The sequence below is a fragment of the Sus scrofa genome, chromosome 8, assembly GCF_054392235.1.
Source record: "Sus scrofa isolate SSC_HxYL_T2T_F1_AM1 chromosome 8, Sscrofa_HxYL_maternal_Yorkshire_Landrace_v2.0, whole genome shotgun sequence".
NCBI classification, from domain to species: domain Eukaryota; kingdom Metazoa; phylum Chordata; class Mammalia; order Artiodactyla; family Suidae; genus Sus; species Sus scrofa.
In genome coordinates this window covers 105,686,196-105,712,848 of record NC_139390.1, presented here as the reverse complement: position 1 = coordinate 105,712,848, position 26,653 = coordinate 105,686,196, and the positions used below count along the sequence as shown (strand labels likewise).

The following is a 26,653-nucleotide window of genomic DNA, read 5'->3' as shown; positions in this document are numbered from 1 at the left end:
TATGCTTCCCTCTCTTCTCTTATTCCAGAACACTTGGAATAGAAAATGTACAAACTCATGTGAAATAAGTGCACAGGTATCTGCATATACAAAAAACTTAATTTAAATTTCAGATATAAAGTTTGAAATGACAAAGTATTTGCTGGCCTAAAATTCCAAAAAGAGAAGTTTTCTAATTCCCACATTTTTCCTCAAATATTATCATTATATCATGTTTCTTTTACTAAATGTTGTTTCCTCAAATATTATCATTATATCATGTTTCTTTTACTAAAGTGTTTTCTTTTTTTTTTTTAAATAGTAAATTAGTAGTTAGAATATACAAGACAACATTTAGCCCACAGCTTCTGGCAAAATGCAATGATTTTATTTTTCTCATTTTTTTTCTTGTCATTCTAAAAAAAACTACACCTAACTGCACAGATTTACTTTCTGATGATCCATGAAACTTCAGTAGAGCTGGGACCTGTAGCAGACCTGTGTTCTCAAGACCTTCTGGTTTCTGTATATGTGCAGTGGTGGCTCTATTGATTTTCCCTAATAGTTCACATCTAACCCCTACCAGTCTTTCAAAGCATGGAATCATAGGTCTTCTCTCTGTCATTTACTTTCAGTTTCAAAAGTTCAGAAATGCTATCAAGATGAGACAGTACACTATTATTACAGCTACCACAGACTCTTTTGAATGAGGTTGGTTATACCTCATAAATAAATAAATACCTCAAAGCATTGTTCACAGAGTACGACTGGACCTTGCATACCTATGCAGTCCAAACATTACATTCCTGACATTTAGGACTTTTAGATATAAACTGTTCTTTGCTAGGGCTCTCTCATAACTAAAACATGAGTCACTTGCAAACCATAATAGATTTTGGCTCTGCAACATGATGAAGTGTTCTGGATGTAGTGAAACATTTCACCCAGATTCATGGCAGCAGAATTCCCAGTGGTCACCCAAAATAGGGAAAGAAATGAAGAACAAAATTAAAGGAAATATGCAAACCCTGGCACCATCCTTTCATGGCAGTACTGCTCTTTATTTTTGTTGTTGAGAGATGGAAGTACTTAGAGTTTAAACCCATAAATGATAATACAAGTAGATGTTGAATTTTCTTGTTCCTAATGACTGCATTTAACCTCATACTTGAAATTTTAAAAGGGGGTGAGATGTATGCCCTACCAAATTAAATTATGTGGTTAGTTTTTCTACCAAAAAACTAATGTAGAATGTCAAACTTTGAACTGAAATGTAATTAGACCTTCTGCTGTGTAATCTCTGTACATATAGGCTTTGACATAAATTTACGAAGTAAAGCTTCTTTGTTATTTGGAAGCCAGTATAAACAGGCAAAATGTGTCAATCCCGTTGAATTGAGTGAATCACATAGTATTTGGGTTTCATTTGAAAAGAGAGCATGAATGAGACACTGTTCCCAAACATTCCGAATATAAATTTAATTATTTACTTGAGCCATGGTTTTGATATTTCCATCCTGACGTCTTTGTTTAATAAATGTTTGTCTTGATTCCCTAAGTTTAACGTCAAGTCGTGGAATGTTCCTTTGCACATACCACCCTGATCCTGATGCATTTGTTCCCCAGCACAGAGCCTCTCACAGCCTTTCAGGCAAACTCATACTTAACACACAGCCTCCTCTCAGGCAGGAAAGGTGGGGTTTTCCTTTTCAGGGCCAAAGGAAGTGACAGGTCAGGCATGATGCTTGAACTGATCCTGGTGTGGATTTCAATTTCATTAATTTACTTTCAACTTCAACGCCTCACTTGAACCTCCATACAAAAAATTAAATGGTAGCTTTAAGCATTTTACTTCACACTGATGAAATAAAAATTACTTTGAGTGTAAGATTAAACTTTTTCCTCTCTGAATTCAGTAGTGCCTACACAATACAAACTAGCAAAGTGTTATTGGAACAATATCATAATGACCTATTAAGGCTACTGCACATTCGAATGACTTCAGTTATTTTTTTTTTCAGGTTTATTCATGACTTTTCTGGTGTTTCGTGCAGACGTAGCTGCATCTGAAGCAGTGATGGGCATTCTTAGGAGCTTTTATTCCAATCTCTCAAGTGGGAGATTCCCTAAATAACATATACATAAGATGTTTTTCCTGAAACTCTTTTAAATCATCAGAGTATAAAATTATTGAATTATCATCAAATATGATTTCATATCATAAAAATTGTATATGATGGCATGAACTCAATGGGATTGAATTGGTTCTTAATATCCTTGTGATATAGGACAACTTTGATGAGGACATTCCTTATCAACTGGTAACATATCTAATTTATTAAATTTGCTGAACATGTGACTTAATAAAAATATAAAAAATAACTGGAGTTGGCTTTTAAAACAGAAATATCTCTAGAGAGAAAGTTAGCTAGAGATGGGTAAATTGTGAGAATGCAAAAAGGAGCAACAGTTTTTTCCTCAAAGTTCTAGAAGTCACAAATCTGTGCAGTACAAATGATCTTTCTTAACCTAAGATTCACAGTGACCCATTTCTGTGTTATATAAATGTATTAAAGAAATCAGAGCAAAAAAAATACTTCTATTGAAATAAATATTTTTGGCAGAACTACTAATTAAAAGATGTTTAACCCACAATCTGGTGGCATTATTCTAATATCTTTGGAGGTAATATATACAAATTCTGAACATTATTTTTTGGTGCAATGCTCTGTCACAATTTAGATGGTAATAGTAATCCTTGAGAAATTTAATTTTGGAGTATGTTTCATAAAAATAAATAGACAATAATGTAAATAATTATGTTTCCACTAAAAACAGCAACTAATCAAGCATTATTTGCTGTGATACATCTTCTTTCACTGTTTTATTGTTAATGTAATTTCTGTCTAGCCAACCAACCATTTAGACTTTAGTCATTCCTGAAAATGAATATTATTGCATTTCTAAGGAAAAGAAATAGCTTCTTTGTAGACATTTTAAAAGTGACAACTTTACTGATATCTACAGAGAATTTAGGTGTAATTTCTTTTTTTTTTTTTTTTTATTTTCCTACTGTACAGCAAGGGGGTCAGGTTATCCTTACATGTATACATTACGATTACATTTTTTCCCCAACCCTTTGTTCTGTTGCAACATGAGTATCTAGACATAGTTCTCAATGCTATTCAGCAGGATCTCCTTGTAAATCTATTCTAAGTTGTGTCTGATAAGCCCAAGCTCCCGATCCCTCCCACTCCCTCCCCCTCCCATCAGGCAGCCACAAGTCTATTCTCCAAGTCCATGATTTTCTTTTCTGAGGAGATGTTCATTTGTGCTGGATATTAGATTCCAGTTTTAAGTGATATCATATGGTATTTGTCTTTGTCTTTCTGGCTCATTTCACTCAGTATGAGAGTCTCTAGTTCCATCCATGTTGCTGCACATGGCATTATGTCATTCTTTTTGATGGCTGAGTAGTATTCCATTGTGTATATATACCACATCTTCCTAATCCAATCCTCTGTCGATGGACATTTGGATTGTTTCCATGTCTTGGCTATTGTGAATAGTGCTGCAATGAACATGCGGGTGCACGTGTCTCTTTTAAGTAGAGTTTTGTCCGGATAGATGCCCAAGAGTGGGATTGCGGGGTCATATGGAAGTTCTATGTATAGATTTCTAAGGTATCTCCAAACTGTTCTCCATAGTGGCTGTACCAGTTTACATTCCCACCAACAGTGCAGGAGGGTTCTAATTTCTTTACTTGCAATAGATAAGCACAGTCTTTCTGCTGAATTTCATAGTCTTCCAGTGGCATTGATAAGGCAAAACTTCACAGATTATTTTCCCTTAATGTGAGTGCAAAGAAACTTATAAATGAGCGAGAATGTGGATAAAATCGTATTTATAGAGTATATAATAAAATATTAATTTCTTCAAAAATTATTTTCTCTTCACATCACATGTGTATTTTGCATTGAAAGATTATTGTCTTCATGCAAAACTAGGGGCAGTGTCTAAGGTATATCATGTCTCTTGCTACCCAGCATTGTTCTCTCCAAAGGTCTCTGTAAAACTCAGTGGACTACAGTTAGGAAGCTGAAAGTTGTTTTTCATAGATGAATCACTTGACATTTCACTGTCTTGCTTTTGATTAGGAGATGGATTGGTCATATCTAAGATTCCTTCTAAGAATTTTAATATTTCTACTGCAAATGAATGGATTGCTAAACTTTTGTTGTATTACAAATTCTTTGAAAGGAAAAAAAAAAGATTGATTTTCATCCTTATCTAAGAACATTTTATGCAGGAAGATTTTGAATTAAAAATGTTTTAGAGCATTTTTCATCCTGATTCACTAAAAACCACTTTATTTAGCTTGCAGAGAGGTTTTGAATTTACGAATATGTTTTTAATTGTGGTTGAGACAGTGACCTCAATGCAATTATCAGTTTATTAACAGGGGATTGAGTTCATAATGGACCTTGCTATTTTAGTCAATTCCTTAGTCTTGACAATAGTGTATTACTTTCATAATATCATCTTAAATCATTGAAATACCATGGTTTTTTTAGTTTAGTTTTGTTTTTTCCTTTTTTTGGCTGCACCCATGTCATATGGGAGTTCCCAGGCCAGGGACCAAATCCCAGCTTCAGCTATGACCTCAGCCACAACCACAGCAATGCTGAATCCTTAACCCACTGCACTGGGCTGGGGATCGAAACAACACCACCTCAGTGACAATGCTGGATTCTTAACCCACTGACCACAGCGGGAACTCCTGAAATAACATTTTTATAGTTATATTTACGCAAATAGTATTGATTTGATAATTGCTATTGCTAATTAGCAATTGCTTGTTCATTATGTGGCTATATTCTGAGTTATTCACTTAAAGAATTAAGAATAAATCCCCAAGATATAATAACATCATTCATGATGCAGTGCAGAATAAAAACTGTATATTACAGAAAAAACATTTTTTTTAAAGAAGAAAGCAATGCATTCATTTCATAGTGGCTATTTGCATAGTAAGATTTTTGGTTTTTAAATATCTATTTGGCTATTGAGCAAGTGGTATATCAAGGACTCTATTCCTTCAGCATAAAAAAGTTCGGTGACAATATTTAAAGCCATATTTTAAATTTAACTTTTACCTTTGCAAGACTACCAAAAGGCAGGTCATTTTTTTTGGTCAGTTGATTGTTACCTCCCTTACTCTCAGTCATATTTTTGTCATTTGATTTATCAGGGTTTCACTGCCTAGGAATCAGGTGTCTCAGCCAAGAAAGTCATTATTCTGAAGGTTCCTAAATGGTAAAGGGGGTGATGGCCATAGACAATACCTGTTGCTCAGTCATTAGCCGAAGCTGATGTTTATGTATAAATAAATCAACAATAAAGCCACCAACTGCCCTCGTAATTGTAGCCGTTGAAACCACATATATTCCTTAAGGGCCAAATAACTAAGCACAAAGGTCAACATTTGATAGGCAGGCATAAAATATGCAAATACCTTATCTTCATAGTGTAACATTTCTTTCATCTTCAAGGGTCAGTTTTCACAAACTTACAGAATTGATACCTTGAAAATGTCCCAGGGACTTAAATTATGGAGCTACTGGCAATTTTTATTTGTTTCGTTTCCATTTAAAATACAGCCACTCGTGAAGGGAAACTTCTGAGTTCAAAAATGTAATTTTTTTTTGTCAAAATAATATGTTATGCAATTATTTTGCTTATTTTAGGTCTGAACAAGTGTAAAGATAAATGTAGAACACTAAAGGGGCAATACCTGCATTAAAAGCTTAGCTATGCCGTAGTTTTTGGTATGTCTTTTAAAAGAATTACATGTGTTTTTCAACATACACACTTTTTTTTTTTAGTTTAAGGTTTATATTTTTGGACAATTTTTAAATCTTAGAAATTTTAAACAACTAATAGCTATTTTCTGTATTATTTAAACTTATCTAATGTGTATGGAAAGAAAGGAGTCTTTAAAGTTATAATGTCAATTCTTATTTCCAGATATCTTCTCTAATCTTTTAATGCTTGATTCTTGTGTTTTATATGATAACATTTCAAAACAAATCATATCAAATCTTAGTCCAAATGGGGAGTGGAAATGGAATAAGACTCTTAGGTTGGTGGCAGATCCCAGACAGTGAGCCAAGTACGTGTTAGGATCTGGAATCATCAGGAGAGATGTTCACTGCCAAGGGAAAGATGTATAGCAGTTCTAAGAATTATCCTTGGTGTGGCAGACTAACTTCTTGGAATTGAGATGTCAACAGTGTGTTTTCCCAGAGGTAATTTGTTTCTATTTTTACATAATTCCATGATTTAACTTCACTTTTTCCCTGCAAGAGATGGTGGCCAATCTTATTTTCTTCTGTATTTTTGATGACAAACCTATAGCTTTTATGTGATAGATTCTAAAATGTCAAATGAATAAATCTTGGAATCAGTGCTACCTCATAGGCAAACAGGGGTCTCCAGTCTTGGAATTCTTGGTAGAAACATGGCACACCAAATCAGGGGACTGAAGGATGATACCTACTTGTGCAAATAAATTCAAATCTCCTCTCCCAGATAATTCATACCCCAGGCTTTTGAAAGAAGTTAGAGAAGCCATGCCTAAAGCTTTCAGGCATACTTGAGATATTGTGATGTGGAGACGAGAGGCTGGACAATTCAGAGAAAATATCCAGATTTTCCCCAAAAATGGAATACAAAGCTTCAACTTATTGACTCATTTTGGAAAAAGAATAGCCTGGCTTATTAAATGGATGACATATGTTATCCATAATCAAAACTGCAACCTTCGCATATATCAGAATACAAGGTTGAGATGTTCTGGATCTGTGTCTGGGTGGCTATCAATATATTCAGGAGTGTTTAGTTTTAAATTATTAATATGTAACTAAATTTATTCTTGCTAATAAAAAAAGGAAACACCTTTTTGTACCTGAAATGATGGAGTTGGCCATAATCACATAGAGCATCCGTGATCACAGACTTCTAGATCTCTATCTAGGGATCACCTAATTCATTTTTAAAAATTCTGACAGAGAAAGATTTATAGACTAACCCAAGATTATATGACTAGCTAGTTCATATGTAAGTGATCCAAATTCCAGACAGGGGTAATATGAACATTTATAAAAATATATTTATATAGCTGTGACCTATTTTTCAAATATGATTCACTATGTTTATTGAACATACACGCCTACAGAGAGAGAGGTGTATGTTTAGAGAGAGAGGTTTGCATAGTAGTAAAGAAAACTTAATGACTTACTAGCTCTGTGGCATTGAGTAATTGCTTAACCTCTGTACCTTGGTTAACTCATTTCTCTAATGGGAAGATTATAGTACTTGCCTCATAGGGCTCTTTGAGGATTTCATATGTGTATGTATATATATGTACCCATACATATAACTTAAAATAGTGTCTGGCATATTAATTATAACTATTAAAATACAGAGGAGACTTGCTCAATTCATGCACTCATTATCTATAATGAAGAATCTGTTATACCCAACATGTTTCTAATGTGTGGTACAGTGTCCTGCTATATCTTTGATTTCATGTTAATTGTTGCCAATCTGGATTCTCCTTACCCTCAGCACAGTGCTCTTCCACACACACATGTATTCATATACACTTATATAAACACACCCTCATATATGCATATTCTCTCACAAATACATTTACAAAGTATCTCTCTCTCCTTTACACACAAACACACACACATTCACACACAAGCATATATAATGTTGGCATGTTGGTTTCTAATTAGACCAAGTCATAAAATTACAAATGAAAGACAATTTAGAAATTAAAAAAAATTCAATTAAGCTAAAAAAGAATTAAATAGTATGGTATTCAGATCAGTTATTTTTATTCTTAATTTTTCTATTATATTTTAAGGAGTATAAAAATTCACCCATATATAATGTGAGGATAAATTATTAATTTCTGAAGAATATTAATGATTATATTCATGGATGACCATCAGATGAGATTTCAGAATCCCTGATGTTTAAATGTGCAGGTTTAGCCTTTTGAAATATATCTATGTATATGTACTTCAAAACTTTTTTTACATGAAAGTTTAGTACATAGCCAATATGTATCAGAGATGAACAGTGAATTGCATTGGTTGAATCTACAGTCTATAATCTAGAATTCTGATTTATTGAGTCCCTTTTCTAAGAGTCTCTTCCTGGCACCAAGTGATACCTAGTTCTGTCCTGACAACTCGAAAACCAACATCTACCTTTTACTGAACCCTTCTCTCTGTACTAAGCATTTTGCCAGCATAATTAAGGTTTTGTTTTCATAAAATGCCCTAAGATACATGTTACTATCCCAATTTTAAGATAAGGAGCCCGAGGCTCAGAGAAATTAAGTGCTCAAATTTCCCCAGTTAATAAGTTGCAGAGACAGAATCTGAACTCTTATCTTTCTAATTTGAAAACTCATGCTACTTTCAACCTTGCATGGAAGTTGAAAATGCTCCCTTACAGGCTGCAGTTGTGGCTATTGTAGATCATTTCTAAAGGAAGTCGTGTAAAGAATGATGCTAGCTGAAAAAGTGGCAGATTTCTAACCACTGAGGCTGTCTTAACCATTTCCCTAGACTAATTTGAGCCATTTGCTATGATTAAAACTGTCCTATTAAATGGTGGCACTATAGTAATTATTCAGCACTTAATTTTGTATATTGTTTTCTGGGTTTTTTATCAATTGCTTATCTGTTTATTTGTCTAGCTCTCCTATATCCCCACTTTTTTTTTTTTTGCCAGAAATAATGACAATCCATTTACTACTTCTCCCTCTATCCCACTCCACCCTCCCCTCTTCCTAGAAAAAAATAGAAACCAGAATTCTTTTGCTCTCTCCTAATATTTATCCTCATCACTTTTGGATGTGATGGAGTTTTTATGGTATAACTATAAAAGATGACATTTCATCCTAGGAGAAAAATGTCCTAGTTATATCTGAGCTAAATGGATGGATAGATTTTTCTCCATGACTTAATTTTGTGACCCATCTGGGGAAACTTTCAGTTTTATTAGCAGCTGTCTCCCCGTTTCTTATCAGATATTTGGCTTTTAGCACCTAGGTCGAAAGAGAAAACACATGGTTTGAAGTTATTGTTTAAACTTCACAAATTGTTCTTTCTAAACAATTTCTTTAGGTTGGGAAACAAACAAATAACTCTGACAATGATCTTTTTAAAAAGTAGTTAATATTTGCAATCTGTATAAATGCCACATCTGAAAGGAATAGTTGTTTAGCTTTAGTCACATGAAGAAGTGTCGATAGGAGTGGAAATAGAAAGAAAAGAAGATGTGTGTAGTTTTCTTTCCCCAAAGGTTGAGGGGTTGAGGGTTGACTTTAAAGGGGAAAATGTGAACTTTATTTCCCCTGGAAATTAGTTGCTAATATGTAAATATTACAGAAAGAAATTTTGTACCACCTCACATGTGTCGGGCAACCCTTCATGTGGTAGGATATCAGTCCTAAGTCTGGACAGTTCTTCACTGGTGCATAAATCTGGGGATTAAAATGACAGTTGATCTGTGCACCTATTCTAGTTTAAACTCCAAGGAGATCATTTAAAATCAGTTCCTATCAACAAGTCAAGTGATCTTTATTTGGATGTTATGTTTTCCCATAAATATTTCACAGCTTTCTCCGGGGTATTTTCTCTTTTGGAAGGCCTAGTTGAGGGGCCTCTTGGTGTACTAGTTAAGTGTATCTTGCAGCCATAGGCAACATTCATGCATTGTTTCTTTCTCTCCTTGTAGGTAGAAATAACACTTCAGGATATCAATGACAATCCACCAGTGTTCCCAACGGACATGTTGGATCTTACAGTGGAGGAGAACATTGGTGATGGCTCTAAGATTATGCAGCTGACGGCCATGGATGCTGATGAGGTAGCTCAGAGCCTGGCTCTGAATTTTTGTAACCTAGTGTTCCAGAGATCTATCAAATTTCTACTGTATGTTGGCAACATTTTTACCCAATAACTAAGGTTAAGCATTGTGTGTTCTTTTCCAAAGAATATTAATTGTGAAATGTTATTTAAGAATGCTAAGATAGGGACTGTCCAGTGGTAATTTTCTTTTGATCAGCAATTCACAATTCAGTTAATTGCCATCTGCATTTTAGATTTCTTAGCCAAATGAATTTCTCAAATGATAAAAAATATCTACAGCTATATCTTATATTTTAATGCTTGAATCACTCCCATTTGCGATCTTAAAGCAGATATAATTAATAATTTATTTTTGTTTTATTTGTAATTGAAAAAAGCAAATTATTTCAATATTTAAAAAATTTAAGACTATCTTACAACTTTTTATTTAATTTGTACATATACATACATATATGCAAGTATATAAATACATAATTCAGTAATAACCTTGTGCATTTTTAAGGAAATTATTCAAGGAAGCTAATGATTTTTCAATTCCATTAATTAACAGAAATTTCTCTCCTAGTGGTAAATGTGAAATTGGGAGGCACAATTTAGATTTCTATTTTCCATATTTATATTTTAAGCTTAGCTAATGCAATCATCATGCTCCAAATGGCATGGCAGCTTATATAATTTGTAATTTACATTTTTCCTATGGAAAAAAAATAGCATCATGTGTCCTTTTTGCTAGGTAAAGTGTTTAATTAATATTCTGGTATTTTGAAAAGAGGAATAAAATTCCCATATACTAATATCCTCTTTCCCTTTAAGCTAAACCTAAAACAGATCAGATAATTTCCTTACCTTCAAACTTGAAAAGTATCTGGAAGCTTGGTTTTTGGCCAATTTTTTAACTTTAAAATGGTAAATAATTAAATAATAGACTGATTTTAATAGCCAATACAGAAATGTAATGACTTAGTCATTTATAAATTTTGCCAAAAATCTAACTAAGGAAAAGGAAACAGAATAAAACATAGACATTTAGAAAACTGTAATTTCCTTTTTTCTTTTTTATGGCTGAACCCATGGCATATGGAAGGTCCCAGGCCAGGGACTGAATCTGAGCCACAGCTGTGACCTACACTGCAGCTACAGCAATGCTAGATCCTTTAACCCACTGAGCCAGGCTCGGGGCCAGGGATCAAACCCACATCTCTGCAGTGACCTGAGCCAATACATTCAGATTCTTAACCCACTGCAGCACCATAGCAGGAACTCCCTGTATTTTTCTGTTGAAAAAGATTTGGTGTTTTAAATTTAGTACCTTCCACTCAATCTTATATAGAGAAGTTTCTTCCCAACACCAGCTAACATCAAAAGAGTTGTTTCCAGAATATTTATATTATTATTGATAGATATGAAATATCACCAGCTCTAATTTAGTAAGCATTACATTTTCTTATAGCTTATCATTGATAATGTGTTCAATTCATAAAATTTCATTCTCTTTTATTTAGCAAAATAGAAAAAAAAAGAAGCTCATCTAATTGCTATAAGCCCATGCAAATGCTATCATCAAGTCTTTATAATTGTAGTAACTGTTTTGTTAGCTATACTTTCTGTAGGAACATAACAAATAAACTTCATTTATTTCAAGTGATTTATTCACAGCATGAAGCAATATTTATGTTAATTATTATATATATAATGTAATAGAATACACTACTCTCTTAAGAACTGATTATTTAAAAGAGACGCCAACTTTCAACCCTTTTAATACGATTATGTAATACTGTTATAAATTTATTTTCCTTCCGATTTTTTCATATGTAAAATAGGGTTAATACAAATGCATTGCTGCCCACATATTTATTTCTTGTTCTATTTGACTTATCTTTCTGTGTGTGTGTGTGTGTGTGTGTGTGTGCCCGCACACACTTGCATTGTCTTTAAGTCCATCTTTTAAGGTGTTTATATTTATGATGAGATTTAAAGAAGGCTGGAGACATCCTTACCTCTAGGTATTTACATTAACACAGTTTTAGTGTACTTTGTTTTATTTATATTGAGCTTCATTTTGTTAAGTTTTAAAAAAGTAAGCAACCATGCTGGTGTTATCATTTAGACATTCTAGTGTTTTTTTTAAAAAGTACTGGATTTAAGGTGATGATATCTAGGACTCATCACCTAGAAGTGCATTTGAAGTGAGAGAGGGTGAAGAGTTAAAGGGGCAGAAATGGGTAAAGCGGTAAAGCAGGAACAGATTAGCGGAAAGGAAGGAGGGTTGCTCACAATTCAAGGGGAGGCAGGGATGTTGAGAGTTTGTGCAGAGCGTGACTTTGCCTAAAGGTATAAAAATCACCCGTGGGGTTTTTTGCAACAGTACCTGTTTGTGGGGGTGGGGAAAATGGAGGTGGAAGGAGAAAAGGCTGTAGAAGATGGAATGGAGGAAGTAGTTCAATGACTTGCAAGGAAAGAAGGGCCTTTCTGTAAAACTGCTTTTGGACTATTATTTTTAAAGATTAAGCTCATGAGGTTGTTTTTTTTCTTGAATATGTATTCTCTTAAATACTTGAGGAGTATTTTAATGACTACAGACTGTTTGAACCCCTGACATGAGGAACCAACATTTCTTTGGCTGTATGCCAAACAGAATGGATACCTAGACTTCCTATGGCATTCCTAATTATTGGCTGTTTCCTTTTTTGAGTCACTTACAATAAATGAATATTAATGCTTTTAGATAGACTTTGCTTTCTACACTGTTCTTAGCTCCTCACCTCTTTGTTAAATTAGAAAATCTGTATACATGTTTGACATGTTTTCACTTTTACCAACTCATGGCTCTTTCTTTCTTCATCTAGTTTTGAGTAAGAATCAATACCGAAATGAAATGCAAGGGATTTCTTTTACTTTGTGGCCAATATCAATTTGTCACACAACTACCCAGTGGATTGATTTTGCAAGATTAATAGAGTTCTATAAAACACTAAGATTATGTAGGTCATTGACAAATTACGTCCATGTATTCTTTATATACTGTTCCTTAATTACTAAATTGAACATAAAAGTATTAGTATATTAGAAAAATTCTGGTAGGGCATTGGAGAATAATGCCTGGGTAAAGGGATCAGTTTTAGAAAGCAGCACGTACATGTTGAGGGTAATTTAAATATCATTTGAAACATGTGTTGGATCAAGATACACATCTCTCAGAAGCATGTGACTTTGTTAGTCTCTTATTTCCTTTGATAAACAGAATTATTATGCTTGTAATGGGCCAGAATACTCAAGCTTTGTTCCATGGTACCATACTTACTTTTGAAAATATTACTTAAGGTTGTAAAATGCATTTCCAATTTATAGCTATTTACTTAGGGAATTCTTTCCACGTGCTTTTGTCTGTGGTTCCTCAGGAGAGTAGAATATTTTTAAATAGTATTATTTCCACTGTGCTGCAGTTGAAATATGATCTTTGTTTCTTGTAGCATTGCTGATACTGCATATTTTGGATATTAAATAAACAGACTTTTCAGAAGACCTAATTAAATCATTACTCTTGTCCACAAGTTTCAGACATTCAATAGAACTACTAATGTACCACATCAGCTGATTTTGAAAGTGAAAAAGACTGTTTTATCAACATAGTGTTATGCCTTTGCTTTTGTTCAGAAGAATTATCCTTAAGTTTAGAAGTATTAATTATTATAGTCATTTGGTAGGACATTTCTAAATTTGGAACCATTTGTGTAAGAGCTTGAAATATGTTTTTGTTTATTGGCTTTCTTCTAATTTCCAAATACCATTTTAATAGGTCAGAATTGAATGTAGCTGTTTTTCCCTAGACTACTTTGCCAGAATAATGGAATTCCTTGTGAAATAGAGCAAATAGTAGAGAATGTGGTCAGATTAGAAGTCTAATATTCTTACTGAATGTTTTTGTTAAACCATACAATTTCAATAAATACATTAGGTTCTCCATGTACACCTGAATATACAGATAAATGTGCATAGTTTGTTAAACCCAGCTGTTCCATTATTAAGTTAAAATGTGCTTTAAGGCATTCATGTTACTAAGTTTTAATATTGGCTTAAGGAATGCAGTACAAAAATATAGCAAATACCATTAAACATAAATTTTGAAAGAGTATTTTTGCCTTTGACTGTTAGAAATCATCCCCTTATGTGTTGGATCATTAAGATAAAACATGTTTAATCCATGATGAAAAAGATGTATGGAAACTTCGGATGTTATAATTTCCCAGCATGTCCAACTTTATAGTCCTAAACATCCTAAATTTATATTTTTCCTAATACCTTTCTTGCAAAGGATTCTTAGCCTGGATATTTTAATAAATACTTTTCTAGAGTTTAATAAGGTAAAAAGTATATTTGTTTTATGTATGTTTAAATGAAAAAGCAATTTTTGAAGTCAACAATTCCAACACTACTTATACCTCAATGTCAAGACTTAATAATTACGTATAATAGGAAGTCAGAAAATATTTTCCCTGGGATGTATAGTAACTCTAATCATGTTTTGATTTAAATTATTTATTTGCAAACGTCTTAGTCATCAAATACACTTTACTCATTATATTTCTTTTATAAGAAAATAATAAAATAAGAATAAAAATAACAACCAGCACTGTCATAAACTTACAGCTTATCAAGGCTTGATCTAGGTTCTTTACATGTATTAACTCCTTCGATCCTCAGAATAGCCATATGTGGCAGGTAGTATCAACCGGATTGCCCAGATGAGAAAACATGGCTCACAGAGGTTAGGTAAGAGGCCCAAGGAAACACAATTAGTAATTAGGGGAGCAGAGATTCAAGCCCCAAAATATGGCCCCAGAGCATCAGATCTCAACCAGTATGGTGTATAATATTTAGCTCAATATTTCACTTATATAAATCAAACAGTTTATAATTTCAACAATATACAGATGTCTATAACAGATTTTAAAATACTGCAAAATTGGCATATCTTATCATGCTTTAATTTTAATTCTCCTTGATTTCTTTATTTTTCATGCTGTTAAAATCTACTCTTTCTTGAAACCTTCCCTTTAACTTCTGTGGCAGGCTCTCCACTGGGTCTCCTAGATCTCTCCTCCTCTTTTACCCTTGGTCCTTGCCCCTGCACCCACCCCTTCTTCCCACCATCTAAATGTCCACATTCAGTCTTTATACAACATTTCCTTTCTCTATCTTTTCTAATAAAATCCTTAACAAATCTCAGGACTTCAACCATGACCTTCAGATCAAACCCCTTCTCAAATCTCTGACCACGCAACCATTTCTATGGTTATAACCGTTGCCACATAACCATTTCTATGAAGCTATCATTCACTCTCTTAATGTACCGTACATAAAATTGTAAAATGTCACTGCATAATTTCTCCTGCATCGAAGCAGAGTCTATTCTAAGATGTCTTCACAAGAGTATTTTAATTCCCAGCCCAAATAATTTGAAATTAAAATTTCTTCCTTCTCTTTCACTTTTATGCCCATCACTTAGAGTTGTTAAGAGAAAGAACTGAGAGTGCAAGCTGAACAAATGAGAGGTATTGTTACTGTTATTTCTGTACCCAATAGCCTATCAGATTACTCCTCCATCCTATGTATTTTGTTGGGTACAGAATTATTGAGAGTCTCACTTCTCAAGCAAGCTAGCTAGGGTTCAGATTTCTTTGTCTCAGTTTCTTTATCTTCAAAATGTGGATAATAATAGTACTTACTCAACTGGATTGCCTTGAAGTATTAAATCAATTAGTGCCCATGGAGTGATGTGCTCAGAACAGTGCTTAGCACTTAATAAACACTTAGTTAATGTTCTATTTTTCTCAACCTTTCCATTCCTTCTGCCAAATTCCTCATTCATAGCTCACATTTTGAGTGCTTCAGCTCAGAGATCTGAGAGAACACAAGAATGCACCCCTGATTTCATTTCACAGAGTGGGGACTTGAAACCAGCAAATAATAGTGACAGTGTAGAGTTTCACCTTGAGGAAATGAAGGCCCAGTTTCTTGGGGCCAAACTCTACTTACTCTCTCCCTTCTTTAGCCTTTCCTCTAGCTCATTCTACTCAATCAAGAGCCTTAAAAGATTGTTTTCAATTAAAACAAGATCAGTGGTTTCTTGGGCATGGACTTCAATGTGTGTTACAATGGAGATTCCCCAACGTGTATACCTATAACCTGATATTTTATAGCTTGATTTTCTTCTTTGTTCTACATTAAAACTCCCCACACAACCAAATTGTTCAAAGTAACCCCTCTCTCTTCTTGGTTCTTGCAATGCTTATTGCAAACCCCTACTTGCATCATTTAATTACCTTTTCATGCTGAATCAGAAGGAACATGAGCTCAGAGTCTGGCAGACTGGGGTTTGAAATCCATACTCACACTTATGGTGTGACTCTGCATATGTTAACTGGCATCTCAGAACCCTGTGTCTTCATCTGAGAAAGAGTATCTCACACAGCTGTGGACTGAGGCAAGATAATGCATAAACAGTGCTGTCACTGTGCCTGGCACAGAGCAAGCCTTTAGTAAACCTCTGGTTATGTGGTTAATAGTATTCAGATCATGGGTATTTTCCACAGTGAGAGTTTTACTCCTTTCCATGTGTATATTTTAAGAATTCATATGTGTGTGTGTGTGTGTGTGTGTGTGTGTAGTTAATTACTGAAGGTCCAGATGTGTTGTGCTCTTTAATGGAGCCAATGGTGAAAGACTATGTAAAATACTACACTGGACTGTGACCTTTTGCCTCACAGTATCATGAAATTAAGCCCCAGCCTCACTTTGTCAAATACATATTCCGCAAAAGGAGTGGTATTCTCACTGTTCTACCTCTAGCAGTTCACATGCTGATCTTTTTTCCTAGGGTGTGAATGCTCTTGTCACATACACGATCATTAGTGGAGCTGATGACAGTTTTCGCATTGACCCTGAATCTGGAGATCTGATAGCTACCAAGAGGTTGGATAGAGAACGCCGTTCCAAATATTCCTTGCTGGTTCGTGCAGATGATGGTCTTCAGTCCTCAGATATGAGAATAAATATCACTGTCAGTGATGTGAATGACCACATGCCCAAGTTCTCCAGGCCTGTGTATTCCTTTGACATCCCAGAAGACACCACTCCAGGTAGGTGGCATGCCCTTAAGTATATTTTGCAAGGGTTAACCTTGACTATAATTACAGACTATGTTTTGGCTGCTCTTAAATAGTGACTGGTTTTTACCATATGCTACTAGGTATAATTACTGGATTGTTAAATATATTTTAATTAACCATCTTTGCTGCAATTCCCAAGCACATTTCTAGACTTTCGAGAGTAAATGGGGTTGCCTATTCATCTAATTACTAATTATGGGTATTTCTTTTTTTGAAAGTATTTGTGACCTGCATTGTTAATTTTTCTGGTAACCACAGTTTTGATACTGTTTTCCACTTAAAAAATGTCTAATGTCTGCTGTATATAGAAAAAGTGAAGAAAAACACATGAAAACCTGTGAATACTGGTTCTAACACTTACTAGCTGTGTGAATCAGGGCAATGAATTCATTTCTCTTAGCTTTAGTTCCTCTTCTGTATATGCAAACAATAGTTCTTGTTAGAATTAGGGTAAAAGTTAATTTAGAAAGCATATATCAATTTGCTAACATGGGGCTTGAGGATTATCAGGTGCTCAATAAATTTTGATAGAATAGGAATCCTGAATTATTACCTTGATTCCTTGAATATATTATTGTGTCTTTTGAGTTGAAGTACTCAATATCCATGTTTCTGGCGTGGGTGTGTTTCACATGCACTATTGGAAATTATTACCTAAAACCGAAATTTTATTCTGAATTACAATTTGGAATGAGTTTTTATAATAAGATATGTGTTTTAGAAACTCACTTGACAAAGGAATAAACCATTTATAGACGCCTACTTCTCTGTGCAGCCTGTTCGGCAAGATGAGTTGTGCATATCTTTCATGAAATTCCCATCACATTTATTTCTCACCTTAATTCCAGCAATGGTCATGTGAGCTGTCAAGTGGTATCCCCTCAGCATGAGTCTGTATTTTTGCTTGGAATCCCCAGTTCCTGACATTTGTGATGGGCCCCAATATATGTTCACTGAATTCATCAGTATGTTTATGAATGGGTAGAAAAATAATGTCAGAAGTAATATTCATTCCCGAGAACATTTACATTGAAACATAAGATCTACTATATATCAAATACACTCCACATATTGTTACTATTTGGGAATGTTGGCATCAGTATTAATGTAGAAATCTAGAGAAAGTCAAATATATGATATCACTTACATGTGGGATCTAATAAACAATGATACAAATGAACTTACGTACAAAAAATAGAAATAGACTTAGAATTCAAAAACAAACTTATGTTTACCAAAGGGGAAACGTGGTGGGGGTTAAAAATCTGTATAAGATTAACATATACATACTACTATATATAAAATAGATAACCAACAAGGACCTACTTATAGCACAGGGAAATCTACTCAGTATTCTATTATAACCTATAGGGGAAAAGAGTCTGAAAAAGAATGGATACACATATAGGTATAACTAAATCACTTTTCTACACACCTGAAACTAACACAACACTGTAAATCAACTCTACTCCAATAAAAATGTTTCAAAAACCTTTATAATACATAAAAAATAAATCTATAGAAAATTGTCTTATATTTTCATAGTGATTCTCTAGTCAAAATATTTTGCTGTACAAGTAAATTATTTGTGTCATATATATTCTCTCAGCAATACCCTGTGCCATTAATTTTGGACTATTAATTTATTCTTTTTAATAGGTTCTTTGGTGGCAGCTATTTTAGCTACAGATGATGACTCCGGTGTGAATGGAGAAATTACATATATTGTGAATGAAGATGATGAAGATGGCATATTTTTCCTGAATCCAGTTACTGGGGTCTTTAATTTGACTCGAATACTAGATTATGAAGCACAGCAATATTATATCCTCACTGTTCGAGCCGAAGATGGTGGGGGACAATTTACTACTGTCAGGGTTTATTTCAATATACTAGATGTAAATGATAACCCTCCTATTTTCAGCTTGAATTCATATAGCACATCTTTAATGGAGAATCTACCTCTAGGATCTACTGTTCTTGTGTTTAATGTTACAGATGCAGATGATGGTATGTACTTCATTTTATATACTTAAACCTTATTAAAAATGTCATCAGATTTATATCATACTTATTTACTGTGTGCAGCTGTCACAAAATTTCATTGTTATATAGGCCCAAAGTTGAGGAATAGATTTATAATTTAATTATAGAGGATTTAAAATTTAAGCACTTTATTAGCTAAGCTCTTATTTATATCAGTTATACTGAATGCATTGTTATCATCTTATAAACTTGATCTTTCTTTTTTCTCACTAAATGTGTAACAGTATGGCAGTTTAGTAATGCAAAAATCATAAAACAGCTTTTTGGAAGGTTTTTGTCAGATAAATAAAATATTTGCTTACATATACTCTCTTGACATAAAAAGGATAAAATTTGAATGCAAAAAGAAAACCAGTCTCAAAAAATACTTAAGAATGCATGAAGAGTTCTACATTTCTGATGAAAAACGTCTCCTATTATTTTAGCAAGCTTTCAGTCTTTGACTCAAAAGACAGTCTCAGATCTCTTTAATTTATTGCTATATAATCTGCTGTATATTCCAGTTGAGATTCTACATTAAATCTAGACTTTACAGTGTTCGACTTTTATTTATTGCAAATGCACTTGACAAGCTTTATTTTTAAATATGACTCTCTTAGTCGTTCTTCTAAGATCTATTTTGTAAATACACGTATCGAATAATATAGCCTTATAGATAAGGCTATATTAGCAGTACAGAGTCTTTAAACTGTTTGGAAAGTTAATACTTTGTTTTCCCTTCCATTGGATGGAGCTAAACATTCATTCAGTTGAGAAAACAAGGGGCAGTATTTGAGGAGGAAATAGGTCTCTAGCTCAAGGATATGCCTTGTGACATGGACACATCAACCTTAATTTAGAATTTCCTGGTTCTTGCTGACTTAAATGATTTATGTAATCTCAGAATACCATTATATCTCAACATTCTTCTCTATACTTAGTTTCCTTTCAGGAGTATCTATAATTGCCACTTAGAAAGACAGAGGCAAAAAGCACAGTGTTTTATATACCTTTCAGTTCACAAAGTTGGAAATGTTTCCTTTCGAATTCATTAAGTGCATTTTGAAGTATTTCCCCTTTTATTTAAGCACAGTTAATATCACAAACATAAATATACCTAAAATAGAAGTGCTTGTAATACTAGTACTACAAATTGTTAATCATATTAAGAACAATAATTAAGTATAGTCGTTCCTCACCATCTGCAGGGGATTGATTCCAGGACACGTATTGATACCAATATCCAAAATGCTCAAGCTCCTTATATAAAATGATGTATTATTTATAGATAACTCACACAAATATTCCCATGTCCTTTAAATAATCTCTAGATTACTTGTAATACCTAACAAAATAAAAATGCTATGTAATTAGTTGCTAGTGCACAGAAAATTCAAGTTTTGCCTTTGGAACTTTCTGGAATCTTTTTCCCAAATATTTTTGATCCATATTGGTTGATTAAATCCATGGATATGGAACCAGCAAATATGATGGGCCACCTGTACCTTGTGTGTACCCAATCCTGGCCTAAGAACATTGTATCGTCTATTTCATGTACATCAGCCCAGCTCTGTGATTGGCTCCAGTTAGACATCTATACAAACTTGAGGTTAATCTTTATTTTGGATGTTGATTTCTCTCTTATTATAAACTTAATTTACTTGATCCTTAGAAACGAATATTTTTTAGTTTGTCCAGCCCCAACTTGTCTGAAGTTGAAGTGAAGAAGTGAAGAATTGACTGCCAGGTTTCTTTGTGACTTACTTATTAAGCATTAGAGAGCCCATTGTAGCATAGGATTGCATGAAGCTCTAGAATAAATTTCACGTATTCTCACACCTTAAAAGGTAGGGAACTGGGAAAATAACAAATAAGAACCTTTCTTTGTGAAACACGCCAGAATATTCTATAAACACATAAGCACAGAAATGTATTAACCATTGACTTTGTTAGTTTTTATGGATTTTTTTTCCTTTAATTGTGTTGGGTAAAAAATTCAAGCTACATTTTTCCATTGTTTTAGTTTTGAATACTTTTATCAGTGTAATTTCCTGTACCTTGACCTAAAATATAGGACATAGTTTCCATTCTCTCTAAACTTCAAGGATAATGATAAGACTGTACAAGAGTAACCTTCTTTGTTTAAAATTGCCAATTCAGTTGCATGAAATAGTTCTCAATGTATTTCATAAAGTTATTATTTAGAACTTTTTTTTTTTTGCTGCACCCACAGCATATGGAAAATCCAAAGCCAAGCATCAAATCCAACCTGTAGCTCTGACCTATGTCATAGCTGGGGCAATGCAGGATCCTTAGCCCACTGCACTGGGCCGAACCTATGCCTCAGCAGCAAGCAGCGCATCTACAGAGACAACACCGTATCCTTAACCTGCTGTACCACAGTGGGAACTCTTATTTAGACTTTTTTTTTTTGCTTTTTAGGGCCACACTCGTGGCATATAAAAGTTCCCAGGCGAGGGGTCTAACTGGAGCTACAGCTAGCTACTAGCCTATGCCAGATCCAAGCAACCTACCCCACAGCTCACAGCAATGACAAATCCTTAACCTACTGAGCGAGACCAAGGATCAAACTCGCATTCTAGTTGCATTCATAGCCCACTGAGCCACAACAGCAATTCTCTAGACATTTTTTAAATTAACAAATTCATTTCAATCTCTGATAAAGAGTTTTCAGATAAGATAACATTGTCATCTTAAATGACGGCATTTTATATGAAAATAAAGTTAACATTTTCTGCTAGTTATATTAAGATTCTCTAGGTTTAACCTAAAATTATAGATTACAAAATCATTTAATAAGAATAAAGCAAATATTTTGCTGCATTAAGAAAATAAGTAGCATATGTATAGATCTCAAGGCTTTCATGTATGCAGTTAGGAAAGTATTACATTTGAGGCAAACAGTTATAAATTGAAGTTGCATGGAAATATTCCAGCCCTGATAATTATTTTGTTATTATATTCTAGAAATAAATTTGTATAGTCTTAAAATATTGGGAAGTTGTAGAGTTCTTTGAGAATAAATTAATTGTAATTATTGCTGAATAAATTTATTGATATATGCTTGGTACACAATGCAGATCACTTGACCTGTGAATGGGTTTCATGTTCCAGTTACCTAATGAGTTTGTTGGAACTGCTTCATAAAAATGAATGATACTTGAAAGAGTTCCAGCTGTGTGATAAGTTGACAAATACTAACTAGTTCATCATAGAAATAATTAGACAACATTTATTGATTATGAATAAATGTATACATTTTGTAATAGAGCTACATACCTATGGTTATGTGCTATATTTCTTGGAACTAAATTATTCTCAAGATTGAAATAAAAAACAACTAAAAAAAACCACACAAAAAAACCCAAAAAGTCCAACACAACTACACACACACTGCCAGAAAGAATTCTGTAACTAAACCACTTTCAGAACATTGAACACAAATGGTTAGAAATTTGGACCGCTTTAAGTTTAAAGATCTGGTGGGCCCCAAAAGCCCATTAAATTCAAGTCCCTATAGTTATGAATAAATTATAGAATGTTAATATATTTACTGAATCATGATTGGGATATTGGGAGCTAATAAGAGAGAAAAAATAGCCTGAGTTCTCTATTTTTCAGGATAGTACAAAGGTTCTGGGAGAATTTTGAGTTTCAATGTGTCTACATGTATTTTCCATATGTAGAGCACATGCTCCAAATCACTTATACTTGACAAGAATGAAAAGTCCTTTTCTTTACTGTAAAGTCAGTATAGATGGCTTTCAAGGCCTGTAATTGCAGCAGTAAGGTTTCATTTCCTGAGATAAGAGCTGTTTCTTAGATGGTGTGGCAATATTTGTGCAAACGCAGTTATATTTCTGTGTTTATTTTCTCAAAGATAATGATTGTTCTCAACAGTTCAATTTTAAGGATACTACTTAATATTTTATATTTGTCATGATTTAGAATATAAAATCAAAACTTTCTTCATAATTCTAGTTAAAGTTAATATTTATTATTTCTTTTACCTACCTACCCCACCAAACTTTATCCCTTAAAAAGAGGCTATTCTGCTGTTTACAACAGGGCTACAAAATTTCGGTATCATGTTCTCCTTTTGCCTCTGCAAGTTCATCACTTACTCTAGGAAGTAGCATATACAGTGGACCAAGGGTGTTCAGAGCCTTGATTTAATTGCCTGCATTCCAGTTGATTTATGTGGATATGCTAGGCCATAACTTTGTAGCCATGTAAAATTTTGTCAGTATTTCTTATTTCTTTTGATCTTGGCCATGAAAGATTTTATATACTTACAAAGAACTAAATTTTATGTCTTTGCTTGTTGGTGTTATTTTCATCCAGATATCTTCATAACATTTTCTTAACAATAGCTGTGTCTAAATTTGTGGCTCCAAAGAGTAGGAATTAAATATTTACTGATGGAGTTAGCCCATAGGAAATTGCAAAAAATTTCCTTAGAGAGTAATTCCATTTAAAAATACATTAGGTGTTCTCTTGGGACACAGCAGGTTAAGGATCCAGTGTTGCCATTGGAACTTCCAAGTGCCATGGGCACAGCCAAATATATATTTCTTTAAAATAAAATTGCTTTCTAATAATATATACATATACTGCAGTTGATGGAACTTTTTTTTTTTTTTTTTTTGGAATCAGTTGATGGAATTCTTCTTCCCCCAAGCCTGTGGAATTTTAAGTCAAAGAGTTAAAGTAGGGTGTTGACCATGTTCTATCTAGATCTTAAAATTCTCTTTATCTCTTGCTGGTGAATTGACTTGTGGCCTCCATTAGCTTTATTTATTCATATTTTCCCTGATCCTCTGAGTCCTAAGTATTTTGAACTTTATAACCTCTGCTTTGTTCTCTTATGGACAATCTTATATAAACTACAGAGATTAAAAGCCACAACTCTTAATGAGGAGAAAACCCTACCTTTTCAAAGATCTGCTCAATCCTTGTTTATTCTAGACATGTTTATGTATAAGCCAGTGTCTGAAAGTTATCTTCATAAATATTTTTCTCTGTGTCAACATATAGACAAAGGACATTAGATAAGAGACTATCAAATCACAGGAATATAACAATTTTAGCATTAAAAAAAGAAGAAAAAGCAGTTTCGACCTGGTAGAAAAGAAAATCTTATTACTCAGTTAAAACTTGCCTTTATAAGGAACTTAGTGAGTTCAAAAAAGACAAAAGCTAACTTAGGTATTCACAGAATTCTGAGAAAGTAGTTTTCCAAGTTTTTTTCCAAAAAAAAAAAAAAGAGGAAAAGCATGACCAAATTGTTAGGGAAGACTTTTGACAAAGAGTGGACAATATTTCTGACATCAGAATAGTTAAAATTAACTTCAGAAATATGGGAGCTGTTTGCAAGTAGCCTTTATAACTCAATAGATCTCCCTAGCATGAAATCTCAGAGTATAACATCTTTACTAAAGATGGATTATCTAGATACATAATATGTTTCCTAGAAAATCTTATCATATCCTAGATTGCCCAACATCTTTACGATATAATATAAAAGTACATAGGACATCATGGACCAGTAAAGAAAAGGCTATTCTGGGGCAGGAAATATGATTTTTCCCTCTGTTTGCATTCTTTTCTATTATTTACCTTTAAATCATTTACTAAAATAATAGGCTGATCCATTCTTTACATCATCTCTGTTAGAAGAAACTGTGATTATTTTCTGAAATGAGGATTTACATATGATTTTTAAAAATCAAAATATGACACATGATCCTGGGGAAAATAGAAAATAATTGTATCTAAAAAAAAGCCCAATAACAATGTGAACCTTTATCCTTGCAGCCTTTTACATATACTTTTACTACCAACATTTCCTTCAAAAAATACTTTTAAAACACAGTAAATATACATAATAAAATTTGAAAGAGAATTATTTTCTCAAAGGCCATTAGCCAGATGCTTAATAAGAATTAAAAAGTATTTATTGGTTCTGACAAGAAATGTAAAAGTAGACCTAAAGCATCCATGACTAATGCCATCCATCAGAAAATTTTATTACCCTTCTCCGAAAATTGGTGTCGGCCTCAATAAATTACGAAAGTTATAACTGTTTGGCTAGTAGTATAGAGTGTGGCACTGTTAATGCTGAACTCTCAGGAATTATGTGACAGAAATAAGGGAATGTATAGAAAAATATCCGCTCTCAGGAATATTTTTTTCCTCTTTACTTTGGTAATTTAGCATTTCAACACCCTAGTAAATAGCAAGCAGTATATAGATCATTTGTTCACCAGATTGTAAACATCTTTTCAGGTCAAAAGTTAACAAGAAAAGAATTATGGGTTATACATTACTTACAAAGAAGATTAACTGTGGCTAAGTCACCCATAAGGTGTGTTTGGAGGCATTGTATATCAGATATGCACTTTCATATCATTAAATTTTTGGTGCAGTTTATTTTGCAGTCAGCACATATTTAAGAACATTTAATGTCTTCCCTTCCATTTCAGGCATCAACTCCCAACTGGCTTATAGCATCGCTTCTGGTGACAGCCTTGGGCAGTTTACTGTGGACAAGAAGGGTGTGCTGAAAGTCCTAAAAGCTTTGGACCGGGAAAGTCAGTCCTTCTACAATCTGGTTGTTCAGGTGCATGACCTGCCACAGCTTCCAGCCTCCAGATTCACCAGCACGGCTCAAGTCTCCATTATTTTGTTGGATGTGAATGATAACCCACCAACATTCCTTTCCCCTAAATTGACATACATTCCAGAAAACACACCTATTGATACCATTGTTTTCAAAGCACAAGCAACCGACCCAGACAGCGGCCCAAACAGCTATATTGAGTACACTCTACTGAACCCTTCAGGAAACAAATTCAGTATTGGGACCATTGATGGGGAAGTGAGACTCACTGGAGAACTGGACAGAGAAGAGGTTTCTAATTATACTCTAACAGTGGTGGCTACAGACAAAGGTCAACCATCTCTCTCTTCATCCACAGAGGTTATAGTTATGGTACTTGACATCAATGATAACAACCCTGTTTTTGCACAGGCCGTGTATAAAGTGGAGATTAATGAAAACACACTTACTGGAACAGATATAGTACAAGTATCCGCAGCAGATGGAGATGAAGGTACAAATGGACAGGTTCGCTATGGCATTGTTGATGGCAATGCCAATCAGGAATTTCGGATTGACTCTGTCACAGGTACCATCACAGTGGCTAAGCGTTTGGACAGAGAGAAGACCCCTACTTACCTTCTAACTGTTCAGGCAACAGATCGGGGCAGCACCCCCAGGACTGATACCTCCACGGTCAGCATTGTTCTACTAGACATTAATGATTTTGTTCCCATATTTGAGCTATCTCCATACTCCGTACATGTCCCTGAAAATTTAGGGACACTACCCAGAACAATTCTTCAGGTCAGTATATTTAAATAAAACAAATACTGTGTTCATTATGGGACCTCTAATTTAATTATAATATTTGTGCTTCCCCTACCCTCTTCCTCATTCTC

At 33.9% G+C, this 26,653-nt stretch overlaps 1 protein-coding gene across 2 annotated transcripts in view; it reads left to right on the top strand.

Moving 5' to 3' along the window:
* FAT4 (FAT atypical cadherin 4) overlaps positions 1-26,653 on the top strand; it is a 163,519-nt gene that overhangs the window by 66,341 nt on the left and 70,525 nt on the right. For both annotated transcript variants that reach the window (XM_021101611.2, XM_084972964.1), the window contains exons 2-5: positions 9,799-9,930; positions 16,813-17,074; positions 18,764-19,114; positions 25,636-26,558. In XM_021101611.2, coding sequence (XP_020957270.2) covers positions 9,799-9,930; positions 16,813-17,074; positions 18,764-19,114; positions 25,636-26,558 — 1,668 coding nt within the window. The remainder of the gene's footprint in view (positions 1-9,798; positions 9,931-16,812; positions 17,075-18,763; positions 19,115-25,635; positions 26,559-26,653) is intronic.